At 38.8% G+C, this 27,986-nt stretch overlaps 2 protein-coding genes across 2 annotated transcripts in view; one reads left to right on the top strand and one right to left on the bottom strand.

Moving 5' to 3' along the window:
• dync1i2a (dynein, cytoplasmic 1, intermediate chain 2a) overlaps nucleotides 1-27,986 on the bottom strand; it is a 114,440-nt gene that overhangs the window by 82,690 nt on the left and 3,764 nt on the right. The window lies entirely within an intron of this gene.
• On the top strand, nucleotides 1,118-26,580 carry pdk1 (pyruvate dehydrogenase kinase, isozyme 1). The gene is made up of 11 exons (XM_079619807.1): nucleotides 1,118-1,954; nucleotides 3,000-3,141; nucleotides 3,232-3,303; nucleotides 4,464-4,648; nucleotides 5,264-5,359; nucleotides 6,064-6,141; nucleotides 6,264-6,340; nucleotides 6,528-6,626; nucleotides 9,204-9,314; nucleotides 9,644-9,757; nucleotides 25,640-26,580. The coding sequence occupies exons 1-11, from the start codon at nucleotides 1,849-1,851 to the stop codon at nucleotides 25,778-25,780; spliced, it is 1,221 nt and encodes a 406-aa protein (XP_079475933.1). The 5' UTR covers nucleotides 1,118-1,848; the 3' UTR covers nucleotides 25,781-26,580.

Raw genomic sequence — 27,986 nt, 5'->3', positions numbered from 1 at the left:
TTATGTTCAGTCTATCTGCACTAGTGTTTCTTAACAAAGTGTATCGCAACTACTGGCCTGACAGCAGAAAACCAACAGCGTTTTCAGACGTTTTCAAGGATTCGTGTGAACGAGGGTCGTTTTGACAACGGTGTAGCCTACATGCAAAAAATGTACAAAGAAAAATTTTTTTAGTAGCCTACATCATTGTCGTGTAAACGTAGGCTACCGTTAGACATCATTATGCATCATTATGTTTCCCCACGCATCGCATGCAAATGCACGTCTCGAATGAATGAACATGGTTTTTATAGCATATATAGCTGATTAATTAATAATTCAGGGGCAGCCAAAATTACAATGTGAAATCATTAATATTTCTTTAGGCTCCAAGTAAATAGGCCTAATTAAGAAGCTATTTCCATACTGTATTGAAGTGAACTGTGCATCTTAGGGGGCATTTACACGACACACCCTTTTCAACATAATTAGCCTAGGCTACTTACTTCTGGGTACACACACACACACACACACACACACAAGGGTGTTTTGCTACCCTTGTGAGGACATTTCATAGGCGTAATGGTTTTTATACTGTACAAACTGTATATTCTATCCCCTTACACTGCCCCTATCCCTAAACCTACCCATCACAGGAGACATTCTGCATTTTTACATTTTCGAAAAAATATAATTTAGTATGTTTATTAACCTATTCCCCTCATGATGACCGCTGGCTGGTCCCCACAATGGAGGTGATTTCAGGTTTTACTATCCTTGTGGGGACATTTGTTCCCACAATGTAATATAAACAAAAGCACACACACACACACACACACACACACACACACACACACACACACACACACACACACACACACACACACATTTATTCAAGTCCCTGATACGTACACCACGGAGACGTCTATTTGATGTGCATGTTTACATTTGGAAGACTATTTATTTTATTTTTTTTTGCTTGCTCATCTGCATACGTCTAGGACGTTTCCTGTTAGATGTAAAAACTTCAAAACTTTTAGAATGTCTTTAAGATGTTTATGATTTAGAATGTATGTAAAACTGACATCCTAAAGACGTCTATCAGATGTTGTTAGTAAACAGCAGATGCTTTCCAGATGAAGTGATCTCCAACAGACATTTTGCAGGCGTAGTACGTGTGCTATCTAATCAGGGAACGCCGCAGACAGTCACGTGATTCAGCGACTCCCACAATGCGGAAGTAAACAGAGTGGATGCTCTATGCGTTATTGAAACATCAGTGCAGCATTAACGCGAGTCAACGTGTTTACAGCAACCTGGCAAAACAAATAGACAATCAAGAAAACAGATCAGAGACTACGGCATTTTTCAGGGTTTGTTGTCCTCGGAGCTCAGCCGGTGTTGTTTAGCGTGTGTCGTCGTGCGGTCAGAGGCCCAGTGTGTGCGTTGTTGATGCTCCTGCGTATCAGATGAGCTCGCACACACACACACACACACACACACACACACACGCTGCTGGAGTGCTTATCTGTCTTCACACCCGTCAGGCATTACTCCGGGATTAACCTGCATGTGTAGGGCCATATCATATAATGTGTGCAATGCCATTACCGGGTAATACAGGACTGCATTTTCTACAGAGTGGAACTGCATTTTCCAGACAGCCCTGGATAAACCCGGACCACTGATCCTGAATGAGTGAACTGACGATGCATGTGCGAACATGACTGACATCCAACTTTACACCACGAGAACCAAGTACACAGTCTTCTGCTGACTATATTTTGGACAAAAAAATATGAGTTCAGAAAGCCAACAGGACACATTTTCCAAGATTTTCTGAAGAACTAAACCGCAAAAGACGTCAATATGAGAATCTTCAGGACCTTGATGAAGGCTGCATCCTCCAAGCAGATCGACTTTTACTCCAGATTCTCGCCTTCTCCTCTCTCCATGAAACAGTTCATAGACTTTGGTAAGTCTGGAATCAAGTGGATACAATTTAATATGTGAACAGAACAGAACAGTAAAGTATCTAACATGATCCAATCCTAAAGTGGAGTAGAATCGAGAGAAAACAAAAGTTTGAATATTTAAACTGTAATCCTGTTTTTGGAATTTTAAGTAGATTAGAATAGAATTTTAGGTGGGAAGGTATCATGTGATGATGGTATTTGATATAAATAACAATAATTTGACATACTATGGTATTGTTTGATTATCAATATATTAGGGCTGGGTATCAATTCAGATGTTCCGATTCGATTTCGATTCGCAAGCTCTGAATTCGATTCGATTTCTATTCAATTCCGATTCTAAATTCGATTTCGATTCCCGATTCGACTCAATGAATATAGATTTAATACAAATCCTATATTTATTTATTTTTAAACGGTGAACATACGTTTACGAGTGGTTAATTAATAAAAAGAAATAGAGCCACAAACCTGTATATTAAACTCTTTTTATTTTAGCTACTCTTGGGTACATTAAGACCCAGCTTCAAATGCATACAATGAATAGACAGTATTTTGATGCAAGATGAAAAATTGATGCTGAAAATTAGACAAGTCAGAACAGTCGCATGCCTTGATCAATCAGGATCAGGTTATTTTATGTTTAAGAGAAAACTAACATAAAATCTCACAGCATTATCTGTAACATGGAGGCTGCAACCCTATGAACACTGTAGGAAAACTAATACTGGCTTTTGGGTGATAGGTAAATAAATATGGGAAAAAATAGATTTTTGGCCTTTGAGAATCGATTTTGAATCGACCACATTTTAAAAATCGATTAATCGAAAAATCTATTTTTTTGCCCAGCCCTACTATATATCATAGTGTTTACATTGCATTACAAGGCAGGGGTTTTCTGGGCCCCTCCTGCAGTTTATTGGACCCCCAAGCGCCCATAACTCTGGGAATCAGTCGCACTTTTATCAATTAAATGGTGAAATCACCAAATGATGATGATGTTCTCATAGCTTTTTGTCTTTCTGTACACATTTTTCTCTTCAGGTTCAGAGAACGCGTGTGAGAAAACGTCCTTCACGTTTCTAAGGCAGGAGCTGCCTGTCAGGCTGGCAAATATTTTGAAGGAAATCGATCTATTGCCTGATAACCTACTGAGAACTCCTTCAGTGCACCTGGTGCAGAGCTGGTCAGTGGGAATGCATGCGTGTAGTGCTGCTATTATTGGGATAAGTTTGAATATCTGAGCTAAATTTTTGGTTGTGTTGCATCTCTGCAGGTACATGCAAAGTTTCCTGGATATACTGGAGTTCAAGGACAGGAATATGAATGATCAAGCGGTCACACATGAGTAAGAGATACAGCACATACCCCGCAGTAGAGGTCTTCTCTGGTCCTAAGATCTGTACCCGACCCCAATCATTTCACACACAAACCCGACGGGCAAAATGAAATTTAAAAAGAGACAGGCAGCATAAAGTTATGCCAGAGTTCGACCCGACCCTAAAATACATTTCCAAAAATAAAGATGAGTGGTGACTTTTTCAACCGGGTACGACCAAATTCAGATATGACAATATCTTATCAAATCTTATAATTTATATTTATGTTAATATTAATAAGCACTCGTTGTTAAATGAGTGTTTTGTTTGAGCTTCTGCATGCACCAATGTCAAGAAGGGATTGATCGTTTACATAGAAGCACGTATTTACAGAGAGGTGGGGATGATAATAATGTTATAGAATTATTGATACGTATTTATTTTAAGTAGTAAAATATTGCTAAATGCTCAAAATGAAAAACAAAAGTTTGGCATATTTTAAAGTCCCCCTGTGGTGAAAATCCAGCTTTTAATGTTGTTTATATGTCTATGTGGTGTTTTTAATATATGCTTTAAGACAAACCATGTGTAAATTCATAAGTCGACAGCATTGCTGAGTATTTTCTGCTTAAAACTGCAGTGAACCAAAGACAGTCTCAAAAACACGGTTTGAAATCACTGGTGTTTCTGACGTCACAAACTACCTTGTAACCAATCAGATCAACGTGTGATCGTAAAACCAGTGGATCTCTGAGATGAGTGAGTGAGTGGAGGCGGGGCTCATTTACATATTCATAGAACCGTGCATACTAAATGAGGCAAGGGTGTAGAGTTACATTCAAGCTATTTTAAGGCATGAATAAGTTTTTTATAGGAAAAAAAGCTTAAATATGTAATTTTAGTGATCAGAGATGAGTTTTAAGCAGTACAATGGTTGACTACAGGGGGACTTTAAAGAATTTGTCAGTAAAAGCACATTTATATTAGATCGTAAACATTATTTATTCCCAAAGGGGGAAATTCACACAATTAATGTATTTAAAATAACATTTTTATACAAATGTTTTGGACCCAAACCCTCCCATGTCCAAGTGGACCCGTGAAGACCGCTACTTTCCAGCTCTGCTTGTGCTTACAAATACACACACTTGTCTTTTACACACATAAACACACCCCTCTGTTGTTTTAGCTTCACAGATGCTGTGATTAAGATCAGAAACCGCCACAATGATGTAGTTCCCACCATGGCTCAAGGAGTGGTGGAGTTTAAGGAGACCTACGGCACCGACCCAATCACCAGCCAGAACATGCAGTACTTCCTGGACCGCTTCTACATGAGCAGGATTTCAATCAGAATGCTCCTGAACCAGCACAGTGAGACACACACACACACACACACACACACACACACACACACACACACACACACACACACACACACACACACACACACACACACACACACACACACACACACACACTATCCCCTTACACTGCCCCTATCCCTTAACCTACCCATCACAGGAAACATTCTGCATATTTACTTTGTTAAAAAAAAAATGTTTTTTAATGTTTTTTAAGCTATTTGAATTATGAGGACTCATGAAATTTCCTCATAAACCACGTTTAAGTTGTAATGCCAGTGTAATACACATGTCATTATACAAATTTGTGTCCTCATAAATCACATAAACAAGAGCACACACACACACACACACACACACACACACACACACACACACACACACACACACACACACACACACTTCTAGTGCTGTAACTCATATAATAGGGCACGTTATGGACAGCAGAAATGTAAAGTCAGTTGAATGGGCTGCAGGAATGTTCACTCAGTGTGGTTTGGATTAGCGACTGGCGTGTTTACTGGTTTCACAGTCATCAGTGCCCCACATTTCTGAATCTCATTCATTGACCGCCACCCTTTTATGTCAATATGTCAATAACATGATGCTGTGTGTGTGTTTTCAGCTCTTCTGTTTGGGGGAAAGGTGCGTGTCAATCCCGCTCATCCCAAACAGATCGGCAGCATTGACCCCAACTGTCTCGTCACTGATGTGGTCAAAGGTGACCGGGACTTTTCTTTCACAGAAACATTTAGCAATAGTTAAAATGTTTTATTGGTGGGGAAAGGACTCTAATAAGCATGAATTAAATGGAAATGCTACCGTGATGGATGAACACTTAAATGTAGGAATACAATTTAGATAATAACATTTTTATACAGCGACTAATGAAAATCTCATGAGAAACATCACTGAGAATTAGAATTTGTTATGAAAATAATATCAACGCAAAAAAAATGTATAGTAAAAATTAAACTTGTCAGTTTTGACAAGACACCATTGCATAATCTGGATAATTCAAGACTAGGTGTGCATTACATGAGATATGTATATGTATATGTATATGTATATATATATATATATATATATATATATATATATATATATATATATATATATATATATATATATATATTTATATACAAACACACACATATACATACAGTGTGTGTGTGTGTGTGTTTTTTTTTATTAAACAAAAGGGGGATTTATATATATATATATATATATATATTGTAGTCTTCATTAAGAAAATCTTGTAAATTGTTTTAATTTTTTTTAGGTCAAATTTGATCTAAATGTCTTGCAACCACCCACAACATTGCATTGACAAGCACAACCCATATTTATTTAGCATATGTAAAAATCTACTTTTCTATTCAACATTATAACAATTTCCTTTTTATTTTATTTTTATTTTATCAGATGCGTATGAAAATGCCCAAAACCTGTGTGACCGTTATTACATGAACTCCCCTGAGGTAGTACTGGAAGAATTTAATGGTAACTTTCTGCTGCACACACACATCCATTCACTTGAAGTCATGTGACTGAATTCATGACCGGTAAATCCATCACGGATGATCGGAAGTGTGACTGCCGTGTCTCGTGTGTTTCCTCCGCAGTTAAAGGACCGGATAAACCCATAGTTGTGGTGTATGTGCCGTCTCATCTGTACCACATGGTGTTTGAGCTCTGTAAGGTGCTGTGCATCATTTTACACCTCTGAAGTGTTGATGTATTAAATCATCTGTAGAGCATATTTGCCAAAGGTGTAAGAGTTGAGTTCTGCAGCACTACTGTATGCCTGGTGTCCTGTGGTGTGTGTGGCTTTGCTCTGTAGATCTGCAGCAGTGCTGAGCTGTAAATATTTTGTGTGACTCCTGCAGAATGCCATGCGCGCCACCATTGAACTTCATGAAGATGCCATGGAGTATCCCCCGGTGCACATCCAGATCGTCCTCGGACACGAAGACTTGACCGTCAAGGTACGGACAGACCGGCTGTGCTCAATGCTGTGGTAACCCCTCACCTCAACTTATTAAAGGAGTAGTTCACTTCAGAATTATTACATTTCCTGATAATTTACTCACCTCCACGTCATTCAAGATGTTCATGTCTTTCTTTCTTCAGTCGAAATGAAGGTTTTTTGAGGAAGGTCCAAATGTCAGTCTCAATGCAGCTTTAAAGTCTCTACACGATCCCAGCCGAGGAATAAGAGTCATATCTAGACACACATCAGACATTTTAGATTTTTTTTTTTTTTTTATGTACGTTTATAAAAATAAACATTTATATACGTTTATACCCCCGGGCTGTTGAATGCTTGAATCTGATTGGTTGACGAGCGTTCTAAAGCCTTGTTTATACTCGACGCGTCCGCACGAGCGCGAGTCTCCGCTGACTGCGCGCGCACCTCTCCAAACGGTCGAGGCGTTTATACTTGACGCGCTCGCCGTTGTACTATTCTTTGAAACTACAGGGGGCGACTCGAGTAATTGTCCTCTCTAAACCATCAGGAATCGGTGAGAAGAAGAAATATAAACACGTGACAATGTTTATTTTAGTTACCACCACCAATACAAAAATAATCGTGTAAAACCCAGTAAACCCTGAGATTATTACTTGTGACATTAGAACAAAATATATGTAGGCTAGCCTATATGGGAATACATGTACGTATACAAATAAATTAACGATCTCTTAAATATTTTCTAATTTCACTAAACATTTCATTAACTTTCGTGTACATTTGTATTAACCATGGACCTTTATGTTCATTAAAAAGGCTTTTTATGCTATTGTATGCTACTTTTTTTTTTTTTTTTTAACTAATTTAGGGGTGCTGGTGTGATGAGAAGTTCGTGCTCGGCCAGATTCGGCTCAAAGTCGTTCATCTTCAGATGCGGAGCGCAATGTTACAAAATCTGCCGTGCACACCGCCAGGCGAAACGGGCCCTTGCGCACCCAACGCGCACGACCGCCAACACCGCAATGACGTCATTTTTGCCGCTTGCACTTCGCGCTCGTGCGGACGCGTCGAGTATAAACAAAGCTTAAGGTGTGCAATTATTTTCAGGGAACCGCACGGAAAATAGGATACAATTCATAACAAGAAAAGCCATGCAGCCCCATGCGCTTGATCTGCGATGTTCGATGTCTAACTTCACAATCAATGGAAACATGCAGTTTAATTTTAATAAAGTATATAGTCCTATCTATAATCGATAGAAAATCAAACGATGTGCAATATGCTGCTGCACGGGTTTTCGTAATTATTGCAGATAACATAACAAATAAATAATTATTGATAGTTCTACTTGTCAAAAGGGCTTTGTGTTTAATTTATTAGGCTATAGTCTACTGTCACTAATAGAAAAAAAAATAAACCAATTCATTAAAACGAATTGAATTAATAAATAATTAATAATATTGACGCACATGACGTTGAGGGTGAGTAAATTATCAGGAAAATTGAATTCTGAAGTGAACCAATCCTTTAATTAAAGCTGAACAGCCGGTTAGAGTCAATCACTTCTTAGACACTTTCAATGACCAGATTCCTCACATATTTCATCCAAACATTACCATCCAAATTTTGGTGTCAGTAATGTTTTTTAGTACTTTTATTTGGCAAGTATGCGTTAAATTGTTCAAAAGTGACAGTAAATGCTTTTTAAAATGTTACAATAGATTTTTTTTTTAAATAAATGCTGTTCTTTTAAACTTTCTGTGCATCAAAATATCTGTTTGCACAAAAATATAAATCAGCACAACTGTTTTCAACATTGATAATAATCAGAAATGTTTCTTGAGCATTAAATCATCATATTAGCATGATTTCTGAAGGATCATGTGACGCTGAAGACTGGAGTAATGATGCTGAAAATTACGTTTTACAATTAGGACTGTCGAATTAATATAATTAATTTGTTAAAATATGATTAGCGCATTTAACTCACCAGTTCAATATTACAACATAACAATAAATAAGAAGTTAATATTTATATACTAAAGTTATTTTAGACATAATATTGTCTGTTTTTGGTCCGTTTTACCAACGAGTTTTGCCAGAACTGCGTCTTCCGAACAACACACAGCAGTTTCATCACCGAACGAATCCATGTTTTCCACTAATAGGGTGAACAAATGATTCAGTGGCCATTCAAAAGAGCCATTTACTTCATTCATGAATCAATCAGCTGAATGGAAGAATGAATCGCATTTACCGCCACCTACTGGCAGGTTTAGTTTCTTACTTACAGTTTAATTTCATTAAAAACAACAAAACACATTTCCATAGTAAGAAAAAAGGGATAGTGCACCCAAAATTCTGTCTTAATTTATAATTCATGGTCTTTTGCGGAAACATAAAAAATATTATAGTTTTGGTCACCATTGACTTCCATTGTATCTTTTATGTTTCAAAGAAGAAAGTCAGTCGTACAGATTTGAAACTACACGAGGGTGCACTTATTGTCAGAATCCTTGATCGCTGATTGGCTATTAAACAATAAAAAGCAAGTTTAATGTGATTCGTGATCTCTCATCTTGCTCTGTCATAGGTCAGTGATCGTGGAGGCGGAGTTCCCCTGAGGAAGATTGACAGGTTGTTCACGTACACCTACTCCACTGCTCCTCGTCCTCAGATGGACACGTCTCGAGCCACTCCTCTGGTCAGTGTGAGACATCACTGAATATGAACATATCACCCAGTCCGCATTCTGTATCATTTTTAATGGATAGAAAGTTCACTGTTGTACCAACTGTGGCTTATTGTTTACGGTACAAGCTCAGACAGATGGGGTTGAGCTTCTCATATGGCATTTCTTGATATCGTTCCCCCTCTCCGTCTAAACTTTTCGATCAATAAAAATGGCAGATGCATTGTTTTGAATGACATATTTCCTGTACTGTCTTAAATGAGATGCTGAAGCACCCACACTATGCTTATTAAGAGTAAAAGTTAGCAGTGTTGATGGCATGTGTTGTGTTGTGGTCTCAGGCTGGCTTCGGTTACGGGCTGCCCCTCTCCAAACTCTACGCCAGATATTTCCAGGGTGACCTGAAGCTCTACTCTATGGAGGGATTCGGCACAGATGCCGTCATTTACATTAGAGTGAGTAACTCTGTGTGTGTAACTGTATTTCATCCACTCAACATTATATACTTATTTTCATTACAAATTATGTAATAATGTTTACATTTTCATAGTAAATAACTTCTCATTTCTGCACTTAAACATAAGAAGTTTGAATAAACATCACGATGAGCTTGTCTCCCTACTTTCAAACACTAAAAGCTGCTTTAACATAATTGGATGTAAATATTTGGATGTAAATATAACATAATTGGATGAAACGTGGCTAAATGACAAATCGTACATAGATGCCTTAAACCTAGAAGACTATAAATTATATCATAAGGACAGATTTGGCAGATCTGGTGGTGGGGTATGCCTCTATGTACGTTCGAACATGCATGCCGATGTTTGCGATCTTGCTGTAAATGACAATCACACAGACTCTTTTTATTGAGATAAAAAATGACAAAGGTAAAAGCATTATTGTGGGCGTAATTTACCGCCCCCCAGATTCTGATTTAAACATTTTTAATAATAAACTTGAAGAAATGTTATTGCACATAAATAAATTAAATAAAGACTGCGTCCTCCTTGGAGACTTCAATATTGATGTCTCCAAGGACGATGCAGTCAAAAACGACTTCATTAACACACTACACTCCTTCTCTTTCTTTCCAACTATAAATATATCTACTAGAGTTACAAATACTTCTACAACTGTCATAGACAATATTGTCACAAATATACGAAATGTTAAGCTTGAATCGGGAGCTTTACTTTCTGATATATCTGATCATTACCCAACAATACTGTATTTTAATCTTGATTATAAATGTTTACCTATATGTCACCCGGTAAAAATTAAAGTAGTAAACGACAGAACAATGCATCAACTTAAGGCAAGTCTGCAAGCTAAAGCATGGAGCACTGTTTATTGCTGCTGCGATCCTGACACTGCATATGATTCCCTGGTAAATGAAATAACAGATTCCATTCGCTGCTCCATTCCTATAAAAACTGTGACACGCAGTAGGTGTTGTGGAAAATTCTAAGTCTTCAAAGTCTGGTTCAGTTTTCAAAGACGTTCTATCAGAGTCGAAGTTTCAGGTCTCAGAAGAGTCAACTTTATTGAGCATTCAACAAAGTGAGATGATAGCTAGACATCTGGTTTCTACATGGCTGGTTTACAAGGTTATACTTTTTTCTTATCTCTAAGTGTCCATTGCTCCTCCTCACTATCTCGCCACCATTAGAAGTTCCTACCCACTTGGCCTACTTTTAATTGTGGCCAGCCTTCATTCAGCGCATGCGTAAAAAAAAAAAAAAAAAGATATTATTCATGTTTTTCTGTGTACTTTCCCAGCAATGTCATCTCAGGACAAGCTCATCTCAGGACAAGCTTTTACTTTCCCAGCAATGTTATCTCAGGACAAGCTTTTACTAATGATACCTTTCAAGGCCATCTTTTCATAACCAACTCAGCTGACCTTTTACCGACATCTTGTTTTTCTCATTTTGCATCATTGTAACTGAGCTATGTATGTGATAGATGGATTTCTCCCACACAATCCCCCTTTGGGACTACCTCTAGTCCCACCTTTAAAGGGATACTCCACTTTTTTTGGAAATAGGCTCATTTTACAACTCCCCCAGAGTTAAACAGTTGAGTTTTACCGTTTTCGAATCCATTCAACCGAACTCCGGTTCTGACGGTACCACTTTTAGCATAGCTTAGCATAGATCATTGATTCTGATGGGACCATTAGCATTTCTTTCCAAATGACCAACGAGTTTCAATATTTTTCCTATTTAAAACTTGACTCTTCTGTAGTTAAACCGTGTACTAAGATCGACGGAAAATTAAAAGTTGCGATTTTACAAGCCTATATGGCTAGGAACTACTCTCATTCCTGCGTAAGAATCAAGGAACTGTGCGGCTGTACCATGGGTGCAGCAGCGTAATGATATGACGAAGCACTTGCCGTCAACAAACCAACGTGACAACCTGCTTGCACAGGGAGCGTGCCTTGTAGCATGGAGACATTTGTGAGAGACGATTTAAATAACATCTAAACAGACCCGAACACCATACAAGGGTTATACGCTACCTCACCAGAACTCTACAACAAAACTACTAACGTTATATACTGTACAAGACGAATGATCGAGGAAACCTATAGCACTCACTGATTGCATTTCACAGGAAGATAACAACGGCAGTGCTTTTACAAAAAGTAAAATTGTTATACTGTACTTCCAGAGTTCCAGTGATGCGCGGGTTGATCCAAAATGAGCGGGTGCCTGCGGTTACCCGCGGTTACGAGTCATCCAAAAATATTTTTAATGATATTCGGGTCGCGGTCGGTCGGGTCGTTTGAAATAAAGATGCCAATTAAACCTTTGTAATTTATATAGTACTAGACTCAATGTTCTATGAAATACATAGGTGTACACTTTATTGGCTGAATAACTGCGCGAGGATGACGCACAAGCTCAGTCAGAGATGACAGTGGGAAATCCTTATTTACCTTTTTAATGTTGAGCGCGTTATTAACTTTTGAATAAAAGCTGACGCTGGACAAAATGCCCGATTTCCCAACGCGTTGAACTGAGCAATGCCATTGTGCCATTTTAATAGGCTACTTTTAAACGCATATAGCTCAGTAATGTCAGTTTTATGTAGGCTATTTGCTGAGAGGGGGCGGGGTTTTTGTTGGGAAAGTCCGGGGAGAGACGCACACTTCGATTAGACTGGATAAACACATGCAGCATCTTAATTGTTAAGAAAATGAAACGAAATAAATGAATAAATCAAGCCTTTATTAAAAAACACTGGGCGATATCATACAGCATTCAGAAAAATGCGCACCCCTCCGTCTATGGCCCATGACGCTACGATGAGCATTTACTAGCTAAGTTACTTTTTTTTAAAAACGCGGGTCGGGTACAATATTTTCTTTCTTTATTTTGCGGTCCGAGTTGCGGGTGGATTAGTTGAAAACGTCGGTCGGGTGCGGGTTGTTTATACATTGACCCGCGCATCACTGGTAGGCTACTTACAGCCATGGGTGATGATGATGATGCACTTGGACCTGTCTGTACATTGAAGATTGTTGGGATGACTGTATCCTTTAGACGCTGTACCGTACTGTCCGTGTTTTCTTTATAGTCATCTGGTCCAAAATGCTTTCAGCAAACACGCCATTTTTTGATAGATTCTATCGGCGTTTTTAGATCAATGTTCAGAGCAGTCAACCATTGATTTTTTTAGTTTCTTTTTGTTCGTTGGTATTCGGTGTAACATTACGGTAGAATATACCTTCGCCTTACTATCACAGCCCTTTACTACGCACAGAACCATGGCTAATCGCACAGGAAACCTAATTTGCCACCTAAAAACTACACAAACTTAGTCCCGGTCATGTTGGAAGTTACCGAGCTGGGGACTATTTTCAGGTGCTTCGTCATATCATTACGCTGCTGCACCCATGGTACGGCCGCACAGTTCCTTGATTCTTACGCCGGCATGAGAGTAGTTCCTAGCCATATAGGCTTGGAAAATCGCAACTTTTAATTTTCCGTCGATCTTAGTACACGGTTTAACCACAGAAGAGTCAAGTTTTAAATAGGAAAAATATTGAAACTCGTTGGTCATTTGGAAAGAAATGCTAATGGTCCCATCAGAATCAATGATCTATGCTAAGCTATGCTAAAAGTGGTACCGTCAGAACCGGAGTTCGGCTGAATGGATTCGAAAACGGTAAAACTCAACTGTTTAACTCTGGGGGAGTTGTAAAATGAGCCTATTTCCAAAAAAAGTGGAGTATCCCTTTAAACAGTAGCACCCAAAATGCATCTTCATGAACGAGCCTCCTGTCAGTATCTATCATATATGGTCAACATAGACCACCCATCTCTACCAATAAAGCCCAATCACGAAGGTGCACTCTGGAGGAGGCATAAGACCAAACATCTCCACCCCCACTTGGCTAGAATGGAGTAAAAGATCTCACCCTCCTGTTAAACATCATAATAGAGGGATGTGTTTACTTCAACTTTCCATAATCCTTCATACAATACATATTCATACATTCACTTTCTTTCTAAGTCCATCCCACGGTGCCAGAGGAACTGCGCAGGCGCTTCCGGTGGCCTGGAGTGCTATCTGGGTTGCTCCATCGTTGCCAGAGGTGCCCAGGCATTGCCTATGGCGCTATCTGGTGTTGGAGCAGACAGCGGGTTTTTAAACCACCGGTTGAGTCTACTCTTGTTTCTTCAACAAGCAATGACCGCGCTTTGCAAATAATTCCCCTTTTACACTATACTATATACATGTTCCAATGGGCAGATGCATATGATGTCTCAACTCTTAGGCTTGTTACAATTATTTATAAAACACACTCAAAAAAATTATTAACAGTTGATTTAAGTATTATAAAAGTGATAATAAAACATTCAATTCTGGTCCCTTAGTGTCTTGTTGCATTACCTCGTACCACGGGCAATGACCTGCTTCAGACTATCTTTTCGTCCCCTCTCATGCACATATTAAAAGTAAACAGTTAGTGTGATTATGTTCAAACATTTTCAGTATGATTATAAGTATAAAGCATGCAAAAGGCTATATAAGTAATTATACAGGAAAAAAGGGTCCTCATATCATATAAAAGGAATGTAGAAAAATCCCTCTAACTAACTCCCTACTCTACCCAGTGTTTTTACTTGTACTACCTAATTTTACCCCAAATTAAAATACACAGTTGGGCTATCTCCCTTTCTACAGAAAACATAGTCAAAAATAGTATTAAAAGAAATCAGGTACCCTTTTTGTCCTTACGTCTTACAGGAATTCATCCCACTCATCCAGTTCTGGGGCATTTGGATACACTCCAGAATTTGTGCACTCAACATCAACTCCTGATCTCTTCACTGATACATTGATCATCTGTTTGGCTGCATTACTGGCCAGCATGGATCTAAGGAAAGGCACAATACAGCAGAACAACAAAAAGAAAGCACCAGCGACTGCCGCTATTATCATTCCCACCTTAATAAGCCACTCTTTCCATGATCCAAATATGGAGTCAATCCAGTGTCCAAAGTTTCTGTCCCTCCCCGCATTTTTAGTGACCTCCTCTTTCAAGTCCTTTAGTTTCCTCATGGCCTGAGTAAAGGACCCTTCCGGGGCTTGATAAGTGAAGGAAAAAAGGTGTCTGCTTTCTTCTGCTAATGGAACACTGAAAAATGCAGAGCAGAGGTCAATCACAGTGAAATAGTTAGCAGCAGGTGGAACATTTGTCTAAAGCGTATGTGGATTTGGCACTTCTGCTGGCCAATCTTCAACTACTTCATTGACAGCCCTTAGATCATGTACTAATCTCCATTTTGATTTGTTAGCTTTTTCAACTGGTAGAATTGGGGTGTTGCAATAACTACTGGTTTCGATCAATACTCCTGCCTTTGTTAAACCCTCAATTGTTGTCTTGATCCCTTCTACTGCCTCACGCTTCAGTGGGTATTGTTGCTTTCGTGGTGATTTTACTCCTTGTTTAGTTGAAATTCTAATGGGGCTAGGTGACTTGACTAAGCCTACATCGGTGTCATGTATTGACCACAACTGCGCTAGCACCTGTTGCTCCATGTCCGAGGTTAGTTCTTCCATTTTGGATTTTAAGTTGTGTTTTTCTTCCACTTCCACTACCAGTTTTGGGGTCCCTATCATATCAGTTGTGCATAAGATCCTAAGGTGTGTTATGTCTGATGTTTGGCAAATGAAAGGGTTTTCAGTTGTTTCCCATTGTTTTCTTTTGGCTGCTAACATCATTGGGCCTAAATCTTTAGCTTGATACTAGGGGTGGGAATCTTTTACCATCTCACGATTCGATTCGATTCCGATTCTTGAGGCCACGATTCGATTCAAAATCGATTTTCGATTCAAAAAGATTTTCGATTCAAAACGATTCGATTCGATTTGATCCATAATGATTTCTAATCGGGTTTCTGATCATGATCTACTCTCATCTGCTTTGCTATACAGAATGACAAACGGAGACTTTAAAGTGTCTTTTTCACATTTATTAAGTTCAATTCTCAGGGAAGTGCCTTTTATCAAAAACATTGTCTGGTTCTCAATTGCTACTCATTAGTAGGCTATCTAGCTATAAAATAAGTTGGAACAAAACAAAAGTGCTTCTTCATAATACAAAATGGTTGAAAATAGATGCAGTTTACCACAAATATCATGTAGAACACAACCGGTGAAGACAAAAAAACATCTATATTTCTCAGTCAGACACAGTAACTTAAAGAATAACAAGTTATGAAAATAAAGAGCTTCTTTCAAAATGAATAATAGTCCTACCCCTAAGCTACCTGGCGATGAAGCAGCGATAGACCGAGTTTTTTTTTTTTTTTTTTTTTGCCCTCTCGGAGTTGGCAGGGAGTTTCGTGAAGCACTGCAGTGTGCGTTGGTCTGCAGCTGGCGGCTGACTGTACGTTCACACCGCCGCCGACTTGAGCTGCAAAAAAGCTATGGCCGCCCTGTCAAGGACGCTTGTCAAAAAGTACGGGGAATCTTGTTGACGCTTTGGCCGCTCTGACGTAGCAGCATTCACAATGAAACGTAAACAGAAAAAACAAGCAATGCATTCGGCAGTTTAGGATATCACACAACATTTGTCAACACAGAAACCATTTCATCACTGGAGAGTTTTTTTTCCGACACCATCGTATTAAATGATTTTGATTCATATGCGCGAGGGAGAGAGAGAGAGCAGACAGCGCTCGGTTGAGTGCGCGCGCGCGGCCGGGGCTCTCTCTCTCTCTCTCTCTCTCTGCTCGTTCTTATGCCCTGTTAAACCGACAGGACTTAAAACACATGCAAATGGTAGGAACGAAAGATCTCCCTCTCATCCATTTGCTTCCTTTTTGTTTTAGTGATTTGCCGCTCACGTCCCGTATAGGCTAGTTACAAAAATGGAGGCGAACAGCCAGCTGATTTTATTTATTTATTAAATCGATTCTTGGACATTTCAGATCGATTCTGAATCGTTGCCAATGAGAATCTAGATTCTTCTGTGAATCGATTTTTTTGGCACACCCCTACTTGATACCCTTCATTCAGATACAATGTAACATGTGGAACTGAATCATCTACACTAAACCATGTTTTTGTGAAATCACAATCGTCAATTTGTAATGCTGCTCCTGCTGGTCCTATAACTATGTAGTTTGAAATCAAATTAACTTCTTGTCCCTTGGTTTTCTCTAACCAGTCTTTTTCTTTCAAATGATGCTTGAAAGGATCGTATCTCATGGTACAGTGGAAATCAGTCTCTGGGGAGATTGGGTTCTGAAGTTGCTCTCTTATATACTTTCCCCATTTGTCAATTGTTTGCCCTACATCCTTGTCTAAATTTCCTATCCAGAATATGTTTGTTTGTGATTCTTGTTGATCGGTTCCATTCATTACTGCCATCTGCCTTACACCTGCATTTTCTATATATATTCCATCAGGGGAGCACCATATCTGTAATTTGAGTTTACATATAGCATCCCTACCCAACAGATTGACTGGTGTTTGGTCTGATATTAGCACAGGTATCTTGATTTCAGAGTCTTTGACTTTTATGCTGACAGGGGTCGTCATTGGAATTAGCTGCGTCAGTCCCGAGAATCCTACTGTCTTAACATATTTTCCAGACTTGGGGAGATGTGAGGCATAAGTTGTGCTTAAACATATATACGTTGCCCCTGTGTCCAGCATGATAGGTGTCACTTTGCCCTCTATTTTAACCTGCAGCATAGGTTCTTTGTCCGCATTAGATGACAGTACTGGCAGCTGACTCCTCCCCGTAGGATTCTCTGGGCATCCCTAGTAGCCTTGGGCAGGGCCGCGCCATGGGTTGACGGGTCCTGAGGTCTGACATTGTTGATTCTGTGATCCTTGTTGCCATTGCTGCTGCATCTGGTCTTGGATCTCATTCTGGGGCCATGGATTGACGTGGCAGTTTCTCTTGGTATGTCCCGGTTGATTGCATCCCCAGCAGATGCCTTGTGAGTCCATACCTCTCTCTTGGTTGTATGGCCTTCCTCTTCCTCTTCCTCTTCCTGCAGCTGACATTGTTCTACTTCTGTTGTCATGTTGTTCAGGAAGATAGATCACGATGGGGGCATTTGGTTGTTGCGGCTGGCCTGCCACATTTGGAACATTCTGACCCATTGGAGTTGGTGCATGCATTACTACCTGGGGCTGAGGCATCTGAGTTGGCACACTCATGGCAGCCTGTTGTGTTGTTTGTAGCAGTGGCATCTGACTTGGTATGCTCACAGCAGCCATCACTGCAGATAGATCTTCAGGTTCCTTCACTGTGGCTTGAACTTTCTTTTTCTTGCTGATCAGCTCATCTAGCTGCAGTTGGGCCAGTCTCCTTTGAAGCTCTCTTTCTTGATTCTTCAGTTTCTGTTCGTTCTTTCTGTACTGTTCTACTGCGTGGGCCACATGGTCACTGAATTCTCTTGACGTTTTTGAACTCAGTCCAACTACATCCTCCAGCTTAGTCTTTACTGCAGGGGGCATGGCGTCAAGTATGGCTGACCTGAAGAGAGCTGATATGACTGGATCCTGCTCAGGGTCCCTCTCCAGTTCTTGCTTCCATCTTCTTGATTGTTTCTGAACATAGGTGACAGGGTTTTCCTCGTCCCCTAGTGGCTCCCCCTTTAGCATGTTCTGACGTATCTCTATCAGCAGGTGGCGAATCTGGTTTGGATTGTTTTTCAACACTACCATTACCTCTAACTTTTCTAGTGTCCAATTGTCCACTAATGCTAGCCTGGTTTCTCCTGTTCCCCCAACTTCCACAATAGTGTCACTTTCCCACTTTACTGGTCCTTATGCATGTCCCTATTGTTACATAGAGGTTCTGCAGAATTGTCGAGCCTCCCAGTCCTGGGGGCCACATATGCCCTACGTTGCTCTTCAGGTATGGGACACACACTGGTTCTAGTTTTGTTTCTGCTGTGACCAGTAGCGCCTCCAACAGGAGTGATTTGGGGAGGTTAAATTTGTTCAGCTGCGTTCTCAGGGTCTCAAATGTTACTTGACTCTTAATTACGTTATACCAGTCCATGTATGGCCACTCAGTTTCGAGCTGATTAATGTTTGTGATTTGGATCAGATCTCGTAAAAGCTCATCTCTTTTTTGTTCTGTCAGTTCCTGTCTCTGCCCTCTCTCGTCTATGTATTCCTTTTCCAGCCAAAAATGAGTTTTTATACCCTTGGTCAATTCTGATGCCCTCCTTAATTTTTCTTCCTCTCTCTGTCTCCTATTCCATCTCCTATCTCTCTCCTTCTGATATTCGCTAAGCCCACACCACATTTGTTCTGTTTAGTTGGTAATCTAGAGGTCTTTCAACTATGTTTTGGCCTTCTTTTTTCTCTGATTCTTTGGTATATACTCAAAACACACTTTGCTTTTCACTCACCTCTCATTCACACACCCGGGTTTTCATTCACCCACTCTCACTCAGTTATTTGATGTTTTTTAATGCCACCCAAATTTTGCTTAGTTCTTATCTAGTAGATAACGAGTCTCTTGTCTGGATCACAACGTTTGCAGTCTGATGAGTGCCCAAACAATCTAAAACCAGTTCCTTGGAAGATTTCTCGTTTTCTGATATCTGTATTTTTGTACTTTTTCTTCACTTTTTTGATTCTTATTTTCCATTCAAATTAAAAGATTTTTATTATTTTTTTATTTTTATTTTTTCTATTTCTTTAAAGCTCTTATATTACTTTCTTAATTATTGTTAATCTTTTTATTCTCTTTATTTAGTCTTCTCACATTTTTTTCTCACTATTCAACTCCCTCAGCTCAGCTCAGATTTATTATCTATCTTTGATACTTTTGTTGACAGTATGCCCAGCTTGGCTGGCCTGTGTGTTTTTTCAGACGGCACCTTTTCTCTGTGTCTAGAGAGTCTTATAATCCTAATTTTATATTTTCATCCACCTTGAGTTATTATTTATCCTTCTTTTTCATCTGTCACTATTTTACAGTTATTCATTCATTCATGCAGGTAGTTTTCACAGCACCTCTTGTGATCTACCCCCTATAATTCTTTTTTATAGGTTTTTATCACTCATCCAGATAATCTGCAGCTCCTCTTGCAGTTTATTCCTATAATTCTTCTTTATAGGTTAATCTACTCACACTTGGACATACTTCTTATACCCTTATTAATACACAGCTCCTCTTGTGCATTTCTAAGCAAGCAAACATACGCATGCACTTTTCTCCTTTTTGACCTGAAACTTTAGACTTTTCTTCAATTTTTAATTATGCTTTAGGTTCGTTTTACGGCCGGGTTTTAAACAGCAGAATAGTCATGAAATAAAGGTTACTGACCACAACGACAGCTCTATCAGGGACCACACGAAACAAACTTAAGCAAAATTGCTTACCTTTACTGTTTGTTCCGTGAGGCCACCGACAGGGGTCACCGTCGCGGTCGCCTTCCCCGTCTTCGCAGCTCCTGGAACTGGATTGCCAATTATGTTGTGGAAAATTCTAAGTCTTCAAAGTCTGGTTCAGTTTTCAAAGACGTTCTTTCAGAGTCGAAGTTTCAGGTCTCAGAAGAGTCAACTTTATTGAGCATTCAACAAAGTGAGATGATAGCTAGACATCTGGTTTCTACATGGCTGGTTTACAAGGTTATACTTTTTTCTTATCTCTAAGTGTCCATTGCTCCTCCTCACTATCTCGCCAACATTAGAAGTTCCTACCCACTTGGCCTACTTTTAATTGTGGCCAGCCTTCATTCAGCGCATGCGTAAAAAAAAAAAAAAAAAAGATGTTATTCATGTTTTTCTGTGTACTTTCCCAGCAATGTCATCTCAGGACAAGCTCATCTCAGGACAAGCTTTTACTTTTCCAGCAATGTTATCTCGGGACAAGCTTTTACTAGAGATGTTCCGATACCCTTTTTCCCTTCCCAATACCGATTCCGATACCTGGACTCAGGGTATCGGCCGATACCGAGTACTGATCCGATACCTGGGTGTGTATCTATACAGCTGCAATTCATACTAGCCCTGTATGAATTGATATATTTATTGTATGGTGTGCTTCAGACTTATCCCTTAATAAAACATGAACAAATACATACAGTGAACTAGATTTTTTTATTTTATCTGACATACATTTCACAGTAAAGGTATTTTAGTTTTACAATATAACTGTATAAAAAAACAGTACAACAAATAAATCTAGGAATGAAAAAAATTATATATGAATAATTTAAGAAAATAATCTCTTTAAAACTTAAAGATGATGTCGTCACTGTGCCCACCACCCAGTGTGCTTGTCAAACTAAGTAATGACAGCGGGGTCGCGTCGCAGCTCCAGATGTTGATAGTAAAGCTGATTGTTTGCACATCTTTTAGTTTACATGAAATGTGTTCACGCACGGTGTCGAATAGCTTAGGGAGCGCTGTTTCAGAGATGTGTTTGCGACCAGGCAAACTGTACCGGGGCTTTAAATGTTCAATTAAGCGGCAAAATCCAAAGTTTTTGACGACTGACAGTGGCTGGTCATCCAGAACAATAGACTCGATAATTTTGTCGGTTATATTGCCAAACTGCGGACATACTGCTAGCGCGTACATTTTAATTTCTTCTTCGCTGCTCTAAACGGTGGTTGCTTGTGGCGACACAGCACAACTTCCTGTGTTGCCGCGGGCAACCACTGTTTAGAGCAGCGAAGAAGACTTGGGGCCCTATTTTGACGATCTGAAACGCAAGTGTCAAAGTGCAAAGCGCAAGTAACTTTGTGGGCGGATCCCGGCGCTGTTGCTATTTTCCCAGCGGGATAAATGACTCTTGCGCCCGACGCAAATCTAAAAGGGGTTGGTCTGAAGTAGCTTCATTATTCATAGGTGTGGTTTGTGCGTAACGTGAAATAAACCAATCAGAGCGTCCTCTCACATTCCCTTTAAGAGCCGGCGCGCTTGTTCCGTGGCGGATCGCTATTAACGGCGGATTTGCCAGCGCACGCCAGGAGCGGTTCACAGCCGAAACCGACGTTCTCGTCAGGGCCGTAAAACACAGAGAAGTGACATTGGGGATGATGGGAGAAACCCACCCAAATTAGCTTCGGTTAAACAGGCGTATAATTTGGGTAGTAAATGTGTAGCCTAATCTAGATTTTTTTTTTTTTTTTTTTTTATCTAGATAGATCTTTTTCACATCTTCACGGACACAACAATGATTTCCCTCGTGTGTTAATATTTTTCCTTGTAATAATGTATGATTTGCAAAAATGAAAACTGCTGCATCTGTTTATATTAGAGAATCAAAGTGGATGCGCGTTAACATTATGGCCAAGCACGCGCCCTTAAAATACCAAATCACTAACGCGCAACGCGCCACTGTCTTTAGACTGTTTTTTTCCTGGTCAATGGCGCAATTGCTTTCTAAAACTGGAAAATAGCACCATGGAAGTTTTGCGCCGGAACACGCTCCTCTTTGCGCTGAACCGCCCCCGCGAGCGCAAGTTCATTTCCTAATTTACCGACGTGCGTCTGTGGAGGGAAAAGTCCGCTGTGCGCGGGTGCAAAATAGGAATGATACATGCGTCGGTGTTCAAAGTCAATTGCGCTGGGTGCAAGATAGGGCCCATAATCTCAGATTTGCAGCGTTAAGCAAAGCTAGCGTGCAATAACTAGGTATTGTTTATGAAAATGGTATCGGATCGGTACATGGGTACAAGTACTCGCCGATACCGATGCCAGCATTTTTATTGGTATCGGCGGCATTTCCGATACTAGTATCGGAATCGGAACATCTCTAGCTTTTACTTTGATACCTTTCAAGGCCATCTTTTCATAACCAACTCAGCTGACCTTTTACCTACATCTTGTTTTTCTCATTTTGCATCATTGTAACTGAGCTATGTATGTGATAGATGGATTTCTCCCACATAGGGCAGAACACAAACCCTGGCTAACAAGGGCAATCTCTCACTCCATCAAACAAAAAAATTAACTTGACCAAATATATGTTAAAATAACAAATATAGAGAATAAAACTAAATACAATGTTTACAATAATAAATTGGTATATATAATCAGGAAAAGTAAATATAGTCACTATTCTGAACTTATAAAAACCTCGCAGGGAGACTCCAAGAAATCATGGAAAGTGCTGAATAATGTTTTGAATAGGGGACATAAAGACACCGTGCTCCCAGATACAATAAATAATACTGATCTTGCAAATGAATTTAATAATTAATTTGTATCAATAGGGGCAAATCTCTCAAAAAACATCACTCAACCACACAGTGTCTCTTACAAACAATATATGTCAGGCAACTATCCAAACTACTCCTTCCTAAAGCCTACAGACACCACTGAACTGCATAATATCATAATGGCTTTGAAGAGCTCAAATTCTGCTGGAGAAGATGAAATTAGCAGTAAAATATTAAAAAGTATTGCCAAAGAAATAATTAAACCACTTACACACTGTATTAATCTCTCACTGCTCACAGGAACTGTTCCCAAAATGACAAAAATTGCAAAAATAATTCCGATCTTCAAAGCTGGTGATAAAAATGACATAACAAATTATCGTCCCATATCCATCTTACCAACTCTTTCCAAAATATTGGAAAGAGTGGTTTATAATAGACTTATTAATTATCTTAATACACTGAACATACTCAACCAATCCCAGTATGGCTTCAGGAAAAAACACACCACCTGTATGGCGATCCTTGATCTTACTGAATAGATCAATGATGCCATTGAAAAGGGGGAATATGGTATCGGTGTATTCTTAGACCTTTCAAAGGCCTTTGATACCATCGACTTCACCATATTATTGTACAAATTGCACTATTATGGAATTAGAGGTCAACCACTGAATTGGTTCAAGAGGAGGCAACACCAACACCAGAGGCAACAATATGTAACTATTCACGAACAGACATCAGAAAACAAACACATTAAATACGTTAAATACAAGGATCCATATTAGGTCCTCTCTTCTTTATTATTTACATTAATGACCTGGAAAATTCCTCAAAGACCCTCCATAAAGTAATCTTTGCAGATGACACTAATTTGTTCCTATCACACAAAAATTAATTTGACCTTCAACAAGAGCTTCAGAATGTGGATAACTGGTTTACAGTAAATAAACTATCTATAAACACCAGAAAAACCAACTACATAATATTCTGTCCAAATAAAAAACAACCAAATTTTGAGGATCCAAATTTCAAGATTAAAATAAAGGGAGAGGAACTAAAGAGAGTGAAGATGACTACATTTTTGGGTGTCTTTATAGATGATCACCTAAACCTTAAACACCATATTGAATATCTTGTCAAAAAGCTATCAAAATATGTTGGTCTGTTCTTTAAGCTTAGACACTTGCTTCCTCACGCAATATTACTTTCTCTTTACAAAACCGTCTTTGAACCCCATTTAAATTACTGCAATATTATATGGTGCAATACTTATTCTACTCACTTAAAAAAAAATTAAATTCTACAAAAAAAACAAACATTCGCGGCATATCATGGTCCGATTTCAATGCTCCAACTCGTACTATTTTCTCTAGGTACGGTCTTTTAAGACTTACTGAATATAATATATTTCACAATGCATGTACTATGTATCAGGTGGTCTTTGGCTTGAATAACAGTTTATGTGAGCTTGTTCCCATCCGCTATCTTACCTCACTAGAAACATGCAAAAACGCAATAAAAAACGGAGATTAAAAAGCACTAGTACGAGTGTAGTGTACCGGGGGCCGCGGATCTGGAACGAGCTGGATGAAAATTTGAAAAACTCAAGCTCTATTTCTTCTTTTAAACAAAATCTCAAGAAACAATTACTAAGCTTGTATACATCTTCCTGATGTACGTACTACTTCTTACTCTGCATGTGTCAGTATTAATCTTTCAACGTTAAGGTAAACTGTTAAACAAAATTGTATCTGTTTAATGGGATCTCCTACTATTTGTTGTATGAATGAGATGTATGAAATGTATTATATGTTGGCCACACATCTTTCATTCTTCTTTCATCCTTGTTTGTCATGGCCCCCCGAGTATAAGCTTTAGATAGCTTCTGTGGGGACCAGTTCACATGCATGATCTGTGTTCTTTGTTTTATCTCAAGTGCATATGAATGTGTTTGTGAATAAAATGTTTTCTCCTTAAAAAAAAAAAATAATAATTATCATCATTACAGAAAAGTCCATTCAGATGCTTTGCATTTTTTTGTTAATTATGAAATATGCATTCTTTTTAATGTAATGCTAAAAAGCAATTCTCATGACAGCAATATGGGGAAAAAACAAAAACATTATATTACAGTAACAAGAATGTGATGAGAAAAATATCTACATTACACTGAGAATTTGAACAAATGGGAATCCTCTAAAGGCATGTTTAATGTCACATGTCACAATCCAAAACTGTTCTAAAATCTTTTTTTTCTTTTTTTTTTTGGTTAGAAATAAATATTGCTTTTATTATAAAACACAGTAATTATAAAATTATTATTATTTAGATTATAAAAATATATATTCACTACCATTCAAAAGTTTGGGGTTGGCGAGATTGACTTTAAAAAAAAAAGAAATGAATGATTTATTCAGCAAGGGTGCATTAAATTGATCAAAAGTGACAGTAAAGACTTTTACTAACATATTGTTCTAACCAACCTCAAACATTTTAATGATCACGTATGATACTAATAATACATATTATTATTATTATTATTATTAAAATAATTACTTAGGTTCACCCACATGACTGGCTTTTTTTCTGAAATGAGTGTTTGATTTATTTTATTTTCCACTCTTGAATCCCATTCATAATAACGTGTTGTTTTGATTCCTGAAGGCTCTGTCCACCGAGTCCATCGAGAGGCTTCCCGTTTACAACAAATCCGCCTGGAAACATTACAAAACCATTCACGAGGCCGACGACTGGTGTGTTCCCAGCAAAGAGCCCAAAGACATGACCACCTACCGCAGCGCCTAGACTCGTCCCGGACCCTGTGACTTCAGCAGATCTCCCCCTCATCGTGTAGAGGAATCAGAGACGGTGTTACGAACATGAGCATGAAACACAACATGTGCCGAGTGTGTTCAACTGGTGGTCCCAGTATTAGAAGTAAGCACAGGTGTTGCTAGTGCCATCACATCCCAGATAGACCATAATGCAGTTGCTGTTCTGGTGTATTTTCAGTGTGTATTACCTTTGAGTGAGATCCAGGGTGTTTTCTCTTGCTTCTATATTTGAATGTGTAAGTCAGTATTTATTTATCCATCATCATGAGATAGTCTGTAATGTTAATCATTATTGCTTTAAAATGTTTGCACCAGCATAACTGGGACTTCACATTTCACACACAGTCCCATGTGTTACGTTGTTTTCAGAGACGATCAAAAGTCTTTTTTTTTTTAGAAACCGAGTGTAGTGTGAATAGTTTACAGTGTTAAATGCTTCTCACCACCACAAAATGTTCAGCTTCAGCTAAGTAACAATTCAGGCACTTAAGTGACAAAACTCATGTTTGTGTGTATTGTGTGCTTCTCTTGATGGGTTTAAACAAGTGTTAATTGTTTGAAACTCATTCTGTTCAATAAAGGACTGAGTTTAACTCCAGTGGCCTCTACTGGAGACGGACTGTAACTGCAGCCTCATTTCAAATGTACGCTTTAAAATGTCTGTCATTACGGCATTAACTTTTTCAGTCACTTTTGCAATAACTTATTGACTTTTAGTAGATGTGAAGTCAGTTCATGCAGGTTTTCTTATAAGTAAAAATTAATCACACACCACAGTGTCAGAATGCATTTTTATTTTTTCAATATTTTAAAGATTTATGTTTTCTTATTTAATATTATTTTTCATGAGACTTGTTTCGTGTCAGAGCACATCGCATTAGAATGCACTTTTTGGGCTTCATCTGAATCTTTGCTGTTTTAACTTTTTTTTTTTTTTTTTTAGTTGCCAGCACCAGCATTTTTTTTTTTCTTAAGTTTCATGGCCCCCAGAATATTTTGTGCATACAATAACAAAAGAAAGAACTGAGCCTACAAAAAAAAAAAAAAAAAAATCTAGCTTTATCCATTTCTTTTTCTTTGATCACCACTTGAATGTGGGTAAATTTTATAAAAAAGCAACATTATGAACAAAAAGCAGAGAAAATCATGGTTTTGCCTAAAACTTTTTTTTTTTTTCTTACTATGGAAGTCAATGGGGTCCATCAACTGTTTGGTTACAGACATTCTTCTAAATATCTTGTTCAGCAGAAGAAACAAATTCGTACAGGGTGTAAACAACTTGAGGGTGAGTATATGATGACAGAATTTAAATTTTTTTTAAGCGAACTAGCCCTTTAAAGGCAGGATAGGTGATTTGTTCTGGATTTTTTTTTTTTTTTTTATGCTGGTTGAAAGTCTCTTCACATCCTGATAGCAATCACTAAGTTAAGTGCTCTAAATGTATTTATACAGTGGGGAGAACAAGTATTTAATACACTGCCGATTTTGCAGGTTTTCCCACTTACAAAGCATGTAGAAGTCTGTCATTTTTATCATAGGTACCCGTCAACTGTGAGTGACAGAATCTAAAACAAAAATCCAGAAAATCACATTGTATGATTTTTAAGTAATTCATTTGCATTTTATTGCATGACATAATAATTTGATACATCAGAAAAGCAGAACTTAATATTTGGTACAGAAACCTTTGTTTGCAATTACAGAGATCATACGTTTCCTGTAGTTCTTGACCAGGTTTGCACACACTGCAGGATTTTGGCCCACTCCTCCATACAGACCTTCTCCAGATCCTTCAGGTTTCGGGGCTGTCGCTGGGCAATACGGACTTTCAGCTCCTCCAAAGGTCTACTATTGGGTTCAGGTCTGGAGACTAGCTAGGCCACCACAGGACCTTGAGATGCTTCTTACGGAGACACTCCTTAGTTGCCCTGGCTGTGTGTTTCGGGTCGTTGTCATGCTGGAAGACCCAGCCACGACCCATCTTCAAAACTCTTACTGAGGGAAGGAGGTAGTTGGCCGAGATCTTGCGATACATGTCCCATCCATCCTCCCCTCAATACTGTGCAATCGTCCTGTCCCCTTTGCAGAAAAGCATCCCCAAAGAATGATGTTTCCACCTCCATGCTTCACGGTTACGATGGTGTTCTTAGGGTTATACTCATCCTTCTTCTTCCTCC

The sequence above is a fragment of the Phoxinus phoxinus genome (genome assembly GCF_949152265.1).
Source record: "Phoxinus phoxinus genome assembly, chromosome: 7".
Classification (NCBI taxonomy): Eukaryota; Metazoa; Chordata; class Actinopteri; order Cypriniformes; family Leuciscidae; genus Phoxinus; species Phoxinus phoxinus.
Note: the sequence above shows the minus strand (reverse complement) of the source record. Positions and strands in the feature narration are given on the sequence as shown.

Bases quoted from the DNA above. Each gene is read 5' to 3' on its own strand.
- pdk1 (XM_079619807.1), top strand. From the start codon at position 1,849: ATGAGAATCTTCAGGACCTTGATGAAGGCTGCATCCTCCAAGCAGATC. The intron at 6,341-6,527 runs GTGCTGTGCATC...TGACTCCTGCAG, and splicing joins TGGTGTTTGAGCTCTGTAAG to AATGCCATGCGCGCCACCAT. The intron at 9,758-25,639 runs GTGAGTAACTCT...TGATTCCTGAAG, and splicing joins ATGCCGTCATTTACATTAGA to GCTCTGTCCACCGAGTCCAT.